Below are 9,730 nucleotides of genomic sequence, written 5' to 3'. Positions count from 1 at the left end.
CCCCTGTCCCTCCCGCTGTCCCCTGTCCCCCGTCCCCTGTCCCCTTTCCCCTGTCCCCTTTCCCCTTTCCCGTGTCCCCTTTCCCCTGTCCCCCTGTCCCCCTTTCCCCTGTCCCCTGTCCCCCTGTCCCCCTTCTCCCCGTCCCCTGTCCCCTGTCCCCCGTCCCTTGTCCCCCGTCCCCTGTCCCTCCCGCTGGCCCGGAGCTCCCCGTGCCGCCCAGGCGGGGCCGTGAACGCCCCGTCCCTCTCCAAACAACTCCGGAGAACTCCAAGGAACTTGACTTCACTCGGCCCCGGCTGATAAGAAAGTTATGAGCAGAAAAACTTCAAGTGCGGGGTCAGCGCGGGCTCGTGGGAACAGCAGGGATCTGGCTCCGCTTCCCGAGGCACCCGCTCCTCCAGGGAAGGGAAAGTCCCGTGCGCCCGAACAATCCCGTTCCTGCGCTCACCCGTCCCGGCTGGAGGGAGGGGATGTAGCTGCAGACACTGAAATAATCCCCATTTCCCAGCTCCTTGCGCAGGAGAACATTCACGGCTTGGTGGGATCCAGCCTGGAGCTGCTGGAGGTTTCACAGTGGGGGATCCAGGGAGTTTACCTGGAATTCCTCTTGGCCTGACACAGGGCAGGGTGGGGATGAGGGGCAGCAAAATGGGAGGGATGGGGGTTTTCATCCCACTGCTTCCAAGTTCTCCCCAGCCACTGGGGCATTTCTCCTGACTCGTCTGAAGGGCATCTCTGAGACTTCAGACTCAATTCTCCATGAGGAAGGAAAGGAACAGAGGGCAGGGTGTGAGCTGGCACCACCTCTGGCTCTCTTCACTCCTCGTTGCTGCTCTGCTGGGTTGCTCCAGGAGTTAAAACAGGGGAATATCAGCCTGGAGGGGGGAAAGGAGAAGCTCAGAGATCAGAGCTTGATGCGAATGAAAATATTTGCAACAGAAAAGCACCACTGGAAAGGTGCCAGAGCTGTTCTCCAGCACTCCAGACCCCTCTGGCATAAGGGGCAGGGCGAGGGGAATGCTGGCAGCAGGATTTAAGGAATATGACCAGAAATGCAGGCACAATCTTCTATTTATTTATTTTAAGTGATGCCAGCGGAGGTGTTGGGCTGGGAGGCAGTTTTAGAGCATTCCACATCAGCATTCCCAGTGCCCCAGAACTAAATCCAAGCCTTCCCAGAGGATGCCTGAACAGAAATACACCCAGCACTTCAGTCAGAGGACACCAGGCCTCCCAAAAGCAGCAGGGTTTGCCAGCTGACAACCCTGGAAAAACATCTTCCTGAAGGATTTGTCCCTGCAGGTCCCCAGCAGTCTCTTCTCCGTAATGTTTCACCTGTTTGAATTCCCGAGGGACCATCTCCGAGTTTTCCTGTTCAGGTGCCAGAGGAGAGGCTCTGTCTGTGATGCTCCCAGGAATATTCCCTCCTCCCGGGCATCCCTGCTGTCCCACAGCCCCCTCCCTGCATTTGGGATAACACAGACTCACGCCTGCAGACCGGGACTCCTCCGGCTGAACTGAAACGGGGTCTGGGGCCGGGCTGGGTGTCCAGGGCCATAAAGACCAATTAGTGCCCTAATTAGTGCCATAATTAGGTCAATTATTGGGGGGGCTGGGAGGCATCTCCACCCCCTCTTGGGCACATCTTAGGGCACACAGCTGCATTCCCTCTGCCATGGGGTGAGCACCCAGATGTTGGGGGGGGTAGGGTGAACCTCCCAGTGATTCTTCCAGAGGTTGCTCTGCTCGGTGACCACACCTGTAAATCGGATTCCTCTCAATCCCCACACCCCAAACCGGAGCCCAGCTGAGCCTCTGTGGGGCAGTCCCACACTTGTCCCACACCTGCAGGTTAAACCCTGTGACTCTGGCTGGGAGCAGCAGCGATTTTCCATCACCAATCCTTGTCTGGCAAAGCTGTTCCAGTGGCTTGGACTACCAATCTATCAGCGTGTTCCCACAGCAGCAAGGCCATGAGGGATGGATTCCCTGAGCTGTGGCTCTCTCCAGACCTCAGGGATCTCTGAGCTCCCCTGGAAGCTGCTTTCCTGCTGTGACACAAATCACGGGATTTGGCATCACTTTGGGGTTTCATTCTCATCGCTGGAGTGACTCAACACCAGCCTTGCACCCCAATGTGTGTCAGGGCCGCTCTGGCTGGACAAGGTTGGGTTTTCCTGGGGGTCTCCGAGGGGTTGGAGCCATCCTTTGTCTCTGGCAGAACAGAGAGGGCCATTCATGCCCTGTCCCGTGCAGAAACGTGACTGGCCCAGAATAGGCTGCAGGACCCTGCCAGGGGTCGGGGAGGGGGGCCCGGCAGGCCCCAAATTCCTCTGTTTTGGGAGGAGAGCCAAGGAAAGGCTGCAGCCCCTCCTGGAGGGGTTAAAGGGTGGTTAAAGCCATGCCGTGGATTCTGCCCTGGGCAGAGGAGCCCTTTGAGGGGCTGCTTCCTGCTCTGCCCAGGCATGGACTGAGCCGAGGGGACGGGGCCAGGGCACCTCCTGGGGCCCCTCAAAGCCTCCAGCCGGGAATGGACTTGTTTGCTCCCACCTGAGCCAGAGCAGGAGTCCAGCCCCAGAGTCCCAGGGATGCACCAAGGGGCAGAAATGATCCACGGAGCTCCAGAGTCAACTCTGGGACACAGATTTCAAGGTGGAGACACCTCTGAGTGTCACTGGCCATAAAGGGGGCACCAGCTGAGTGCTCCAAGCACGGCCGGGGATGGGCGGTGTCCCTCCAGCCCAGCCCACCAAACCTGGCTTTTCCTGCGTGTCCTTCCCACCAAACCCGGCTTTTCCTGAGTGTCCTTCCCACCAAACCTGGCTTTTCCTGAGTGTCCTTCCCACCAAACTTGGCTTTTCCTGCATGTGCTTCCCACCAAACCTGGCTTTGCCTGAGTATCCTTCCTACCAAACCTGGCTTTTCCTGAGTGTCCTTCCCCACAGGCTCCTCACTCCAAAGTGAGATGGGCAAGGATGACTGAGCTGGAGAATGGAAAGCAGAATATCTGAGTCTAAAACGTATCCAAAGAGAAGGAGAAATGTGATCCTCAGGACCTCATAAAAATCCTTCTGCTCCAAAGAAGCATAAAGTGACTGTTCGAATAAAATATTCAACTTTAAAATGAGAACAACAAAATCACCTCCCTCAGCACCTGGGTTGGTTCTGGTACCTTGGCTGGAGGAAGGAGCTGCTGGGGCCGTGTCTGTCCCTGGGTGATCCCAACCTGATCTACAGGGCCAAGGCTGGGAAACCACGGAGAGACGGGAGGGTGGCAGATCCCTGAGTTGCCTCCACTTTGGGATGAAGAGGGAAGAGCCTGAATGAGGTTTTGTTCTCCTCTTGGCTCTGATCAACAAGGGCAGGAGTAAATGAAGACATAATTTTCCATGGATTGCCCACAGCTTTAATTCACTGAATATTCACGGAATCATGGAAATGACTCAGAGGAGAGACACAGACCTTCTGCTTTCACACAAAGAAGGAAGAAAGCACCCAAACAACCAATACAGATGATTTCTACCCTATTTCCAAACCTTGACCTCTGAGGAAAGCCAGGCTGGTCCAGTTCTCATCAGCAACTTTGAACAAATCTTGAGATGAGAGGATCCCGTCACTCACACAGCAGACGGTGCCACCCCCTGTCCAGCTCTATTTGTTTATTATTTTTACTCCTTCCCAGAGCTATCCCGTGTTCCTCCTGCTTTTCCCTCCTCCATCCCCATCCCACCCTCAGCCATTGGTCGCAGGGGCTGTGCTGGGGGAGCCCTGGGGTGTCCTATAAAACCTCCCACTGCAGGAGGCACGGGAGGAAGGAGCATTCCCCGCAGCCCCAGCCCCCACACAAAAGCCACCTCCAGGATCCAAACCTCTGCAGATCTCCCAGGACATGCCCAGCATCCCGGAGCTGTGAGGGGGAAGGAACAGCTCCCAGGAGCACCCAAATTCCATGGTCACCAGGAAGGTAACGACTCCAGCGGAAAGCTCTGCAGTTCTGTGCATTCATCTGCAAACAAAACGATTTCTTGTGCCAGGGTGAGTTTTTTGCAGGGTTTACAGCCCCCTCTGGGGAAGGCCTTGAAGGGACCACGGTGCTTGGACAAAGTCCAGGATGTGGGCAGGGAGAGGAGAAATCCAGCACAGCTCTGGTGGAAACTCCTTCTTCTCCTGGAGCAGGCTGGGCTCAGGGCAGGGAGCAGTGGGATGTGCTACTGTCACCTCTCGCCCTCCTCTCCTCCATCCGCAGAGATTTTGCTGCAATATTTATCCACAGAAAAGCTGTGTTTGGTGTCTGGAGAGATGAGTGTGGCAAGGTGGAGGTGCTCTGGAAGGGAGGGAGAGGAGGAGGAGGTGGAGGATGGAGGGAGAGGCTGCCGGAGGTGAGGGTGCTGCCCTGGGCTCTCCTGGGCTCCCAGGGAAGAGGGATCCCCAGCCCACACACGGCACCTTTTGGGCAGGATCAGGCTCTGTAGGGCTGTGGTGACAGTTTTCAGTCTTGTTTTCTCTCTGGGAGTCACTCCCCGAGGTCCGTGTCAGGATTCCAGCGGGCTCAGCTGCGATTTGGGCTCGGCACAGTTAAAATCCCTGCTGGGATGGGTGAGAGCAATTCTCCGACAGCAGCAGCTCGGCCGGGCAGGTGGGATGGGGATGGTCCCTCCAGGCACAAGGTCACCTCCCTGAAGGATCAGCGACACAAGCAGAGCTCAGAGGACCTGGGGTTAAGCCGTGCTGGGATTGGTTTCCCATCTCAGCAAGTTCTTGATGCTCCCATGCCTCAGTTTCCCTCAGCTGAGGAAGGGCTGTGCTTCCAACACTCCAAGATGGGAAGAGCAAGGAGTAAATGGGCAGCTGGACAGGAGAAAATTGTGTTTCTCTTTGCCTAAATTTCGGATTTAGTAAAAGATTTGATGAAGTTTAAGGCAAGATGGGGAGAAAGGCGAGATGGGGTTTTGCTTCTCCGGTGCTTCGCAGCTGCGCCGCAGAGCGGCCGGGCAGGAGTCGTGTCCTGTGATCCTCCCTCACATGAGCTCCTCTGCCAAGCCCCAGGGCTTTGATGCTTCTGCATTTGTCTTTCCCAGAGCTCTGAGGTCAGGCTGGGCAGATAAAACAGCCCAGGGCTGTGGGGGGCTCTGGGCGCCACTGACGGGGGTGCTCTGGCAGCCTCTGCCAGTGCCAGCGCTGTCCTCCAGCCACAGCTGGTCCCTGTGAGCCCCCAGGGACCTCAGGCAGGAATTCTGAGCTGGATCTGCCCTCTTCTGAGAGCTGCAACCCTGTGGGCACGGCGGGGAGGAGAGGTCAGGACAGCCCGGGGGACCCCTGTCCCTGCTGCGGCCGGGGGGACAAGGGGGCTGGGGAGTTGAGCAAGGCTGAAATCCCTGGAACGGGTCAGAGCAGGGATTTGTGTCCAGCTTTGTGATCCTTTGGGGTATTTATCCATTCTCTCCCTCCCTTTCTTCCCCCCTTCCCAGCCCAGCCCAGGCACTTCCACCGAGCCCGAGCCCCGGGGGAGGCAGCGCTGTGTCCGCAGGAGCTGCGGGCGGAGCTGGGGGCTCCTGGCTGGCCTGGCCACCTCTCCCCGGGCTGGGAGCAGTGCTGGGCCCGGGTTTCCCCTTGCCATGGGCAGGGAGAACCCTGCTACAGCCCGGGGTGGATGGTCCTGGGATCAGATCCCGGGATGCAGCAGGTTTGGGATCGGATCCCGGGATGCAGCGGGTTTGGGATCGGATCCCGGGATGCAGCGGGTGTGGGATCAGATCCCTCCCAGCTCTGCCTGGAGGAGTCAGAGCAGAGCTCGAGTCCCCAGTCCCCATCAGGCTCCCTGCTCCCTGCCTCACTTGCTCCTCTGGAGCGGGGAAACCCCCGGGACTCTCGCAAAGGCTCCGGTTCCCAGTCCAGCAATGGCTTCTGCCTTCAGAGCTGGGAAGTTTCACGGTTTGACAAAAGCGCTCCCCACTCACTCCAGCCAGGATCCCCCGGACTTATCCCTGTCTGAGGAATAGACTGGAGCTCGCTGCCCTCTCCCACTCCTTCTCCGGGCTCATTTCCAAGCCTGGATCATCCAGAAACCTCTTCCTCAAACCCACAGCCCCCAGGCCGGTGCCACGGCCACCCTCAGCCTTCTCCAGGCTCCTCCTGCCTGGAAGCGCCGTCAGAGCCGAGCCAAGCAAACCCACCCCGGGCATATTTATTGGTGTTCCAGCCCTGGAGAGCTTTTCCTGTGCCAGCAGCCAGGGCTGGAAAGAGCCCCGGGAGATTTATACCCCTGAGCACGGAGCCGAGCGGGCACGGGGGATGTGGGGAGGAAGGGGTGCAGTTAATGGGGATGGGGAAGGAGGGGCTGAGCTGCTGCGCATAAATCGGGGTGAGATGTCAGGTATCAATACGGCATTGCTGGAAAAAGCCCTGCAGTGTTTTCCCATCAGGGCTCCCTGCAGGACTGTGCTGAGTCTTCCCTCGGCAGGGGCAGCCCCTGGGACCGGCTCCAGTTTCCCCATGGAACGAACTGGAAAAGTCCTGCTGGTTCTGTGGACCCCGAGGTGGGACTGCAGAACTGCCCAGATGTGCCCCAAAACTGCATCCTCAACCTGCCAGGAACGAAATGACCCAAAACGAAACCCTACAACTCTCTGACAGGAGGGGACAGCTGGGGAGGTCGGGGTCTGCTCCCAGGGAACAGGGACAGGAGGAGAGGGAACGGCCTCAGGCTGGGCCAGGGGAAGCTCAGGGTGGACAGCAGCAGGAATTTCCTCATGGAAAGGGTGCTCAGGGTTTGGCAGGGGCTGCCCAAGGAGGTTTGGAGTGCCCATCCCTGGAGGTGTCCAAGGAGGTGGCACTCAGAGCTCTGGGCTGGTGACAAGGTGGGCATCGGGCACAGCTTGGACTCGATGATCCTGGAAGGCTTTTCCAATGTTAATGATTCTGGGATTCTGAGATTCTAAGTGAGGAGAGGGATGGGCAGAGGAGGGGATTGGGATTGGCCACAGGAGCAGGAGGTGCAGTCACCGTCCAGCACTCTCCGAGCACAGGCAGGTGCCCTCAGGGGCAGGGCCTGTCAGAGGCACAAGGGGCCGTTTGTTCTCCTTCCAGTTTGTTCCACTGAGCTGTTTAAATTTAGCAGCACTAATTCCCCCCTCAGGGTCAGCAGCTCTGACCTGATGGGATCCGATCTGGCATCGTTTCTGTGTGCTGGGATGATGGAGCTCTCCAGCAACTCAGAAATAGAATTGAACCATAACACAGAGTACCCCAGGTTGGAAGGGACCCACAGGGATCATCCAGCCCAGCTCCTGGCCCTGCCCAGACACCCCAACAACCCCACCCTGGGCATCCCTGGCAGCGCTGTCCCAACGCTCCTGGAGCTCTGGCAGCCTCGGGGCCGTGCCCATTCCCTGGGGAGCCTGGGCAGTGCCCAGCCCCCTCTGGGGGAAGAACCTTTCCTGATATCCAACCTAACCCTGCCCTGGCACAGCTCCAGCCGTTCCCTGGGGCCTGTCCCTGCTCACAGGGAACAGAGATCGGAGCTGCCCCTCAGGAGGAGGTTCCAGGCCCCAGCGAGGTCTGCCCTCAGCCTCCTCCTTTCCCAGCTGAACAACTTTTCTACTCTCTGATTTCCCATCCCTCCTTCTCTGCTAAACAATGTCTCTCCCTGCTCCCTTTCTCCCCTGGCAGATCTCTGCAAGGCCCCAGGGACATTCCACAAGCACCATGAGGACTCCTGCCCCCCGCTGCTCAGCGGGACCAATCCCAGCTCCCACCGCTCTGGCCGTTTTCCTCATCTGCCTCTTCTCGGGGACACACAGCCAGACCCCACGGGCCTTCCAGGAGAGCCCCGTGCCCCTCGAGGTGCTCAGCCAGGAGCAGGCCTACAGCCTGGTCCAGCCCGGCCTCTTCCGGGGCGTCCCGCTGTCCAACCTCTCGGAGAGCAGCCCCGGCAACGTCCCCTCGGAGCCGCCGCTGCTGCCCGTGTGCACCAAGCCCGCGGACATCCGCCACGTCTTCAAGTACATCAACACCATCGTGTCCTGCACCATCTTCGTCGTGGGCATCATCGGCAACTCCACGCTGCTGCGCATCATCTACAGGAACAAGTGCATGAGGAACGGGCCCAACGTCCTCATCGCCAGCCTGGCGCTGGGCGACCTGCTCTACATCCTCATCGCGCTGCCCATCAACGTCTACAAGGTGGGGTCCGCGTGGCACGGCTGGGGTGGGGCTCTTGGATGAGCTGTGGCCACCCCTGGATCCCTGGAAGTGTCTGAGGCCGGGCTGGATGGGGCTGGGAGCAGCTTGGGACAGTGGAAGGTGTCCCTGTGAAACCCCTCTGGCATGCCATGATTTGCGCTGCTGCTGAGGCTGAAGGAAAGAGCTGGAAAGGTTCTGGGGTAACCTCAGGAAGGGCCCCAGGGGTCAGGGGACAGAAAGGGACAGAATTCAGGCTCATTTTTGTCCTCATGAATGAGTGGCCTGGATCTCTCCAGCCTTCAGGACATGTTGTCCCCACCTCTGCTTGTCACAGCTGAACGTGGGGCTGCAGAGCCTGGGCTCTGTCAGGAACGTGAGCGTGCTCAGAGGTCAGGGTCTGGAAAAGGCTCAGGACACACGGCTTTGGGGCTGTCCAGGCTGGATTTTGGCTGTGTCAGAGCATGACTTTCATTCTCCCTTTGAAAACAACCCAAAGTAGCCCCGTGTGGAGTTTAGGACTCAGATCCATTCCAAACCCCCCAGGGTCTGGAGTCAGGAGCTGGTGTCTGGACCATCCTTCATCTCTGTGTCCAGTCAGGGAAACCAAAGTTTCCCAGTGCCAACAAACCATGGGAGAGCGCCCACGGCACCTTCCCAGTGGTGGGAACCTCTGAGAGCTCCCCCTGCTCTCCGTGGGCTCCCCACACATTCCCAAAGCAGCCTGGTAACCTGTGGTTCCTCCCCAGCTCCTGGCCAAGGACTGGCCCTTTGGAGTGCAGGTCTGCAAGCTGGTGCCCTTCATCCAGAAAGCCTCCGTGGGCATCACGGTGCTCAGCCTCTGTGCCCTCAGCATCGACAGGTGAGACACGACAGCCACGCCTGCCCTGCCCAGCCTGCCTCGTCCCTTTGCTGCCACCCAAGGCAGAGCCAGGAGCGCGTTGCCAGGCCAGTGCCAAGATGGGAACAGGCTGCTCTCGCGTGGAGCTGAAATCCAGCAGGAGCTCTCCAGTGACAGAGTAGAAATCCTGCTGGGAAAGGCTGAGGGAGGATAGTGGTGTGGGTGGGGTGCTGGGAAGGGTGGCAAGGCTGGTCAAGGACAGCCCCCATCCCATCCCATCCCATCCCATCCCATCCCATCCCATCCCATCCCATCCATCCATCCATCCATCCAGCCCCTGCTTCCCGTTCCACTCAAGAAGGTCCAGAGGTGAAGGAGGAAGGTGTGAGGGAAAGGACCTTTGGGGACAGTGCTAATCTGCTCCTTCTCCTCCCCTCCCTGGCTGCTCTTCCCGTCCCATTCCCACCCTTGGGCAGGTACCGGGCAGTGGCGTCCTGGAGCCGGATCCAGGGCATTGGGATCCCCATGTGGAAGGCCGTGGAGGTGCTGCTGATCTGGGCAGTGGCCATCGTGCTGGCAGTGCCCGAGGCCATCGCCTTCGACATGGTGGAGCTGAGCTACTGGGAGCAGCACCTGTGGGTGTGCATGCTGGCCTCGGAGCAGAAATCCCGCTTCATGAGGGTACGTGTGCATCCCAGTCCCAACCCCAAC

The 9,730-nt window shown here is 58.9% G+C and overlaps 1 protein-coding gene across 2 annotated transcripts in view; it reads left to right on the top strand.

Annotated features, from left to right (window-relative positions):
* The first annotated feature begins 3,791 nt into the window (after nt 1–3,791).
* LOC121670185 (endothelin receptor type B-like) overlaps nt 3,792–9,730 on the top strand; it is a 10,371-nt gene continuing 4,432 nt past the window's right edge. The window contains exons 1-4 of one of the 2 annotated variants that reach the window (XM_042040063.1): nt 3,792–3,964; nt 7,669–8,181; nt 8,928–9,040; nt 9,496–9,700. In XM_042040063.1, coding sequence (XP_041895997.1) covers nt 3,950–3,964; nt 7,669–8,181; nt 8,928–9,040; nt 9,496–9,700 — 846 coding nt within the window. In that variant the 5' untranslated portion in view covers nt 3,792–3,949. Of the gene's footprint in view, nt 4,036–7,668; nt 8,182–8,927; nt 9,041–9,495; nt 9,701–9,730 lie in introns of both variants that reach the window. The other variant, XM_042040064.1, reaches the window with a different exon arrangement.

Source organism: Corvus kubaryi, unplaced genomic scaffold, assembly GCF_017639235.1.
Source record: "Corvus kubaryi isolate FWS band 111438036 unplaced genomic scaffold, C.kubaryi_AGA036_p1.0 37395, whole genome shotgun sequence".
In the NCBI taxonomy this organism is placed as follows: domain Eukaryota; kingdom Metazoa; phylum Chordata; class Aves; order Passeriformes; family Corvidae; genus Corvus; species Corvus kubaryi.
Note: the sequence above shows the minus strand (reverse complement) of the source record. Positions and strands in the feature narration are given on the sequence as shown.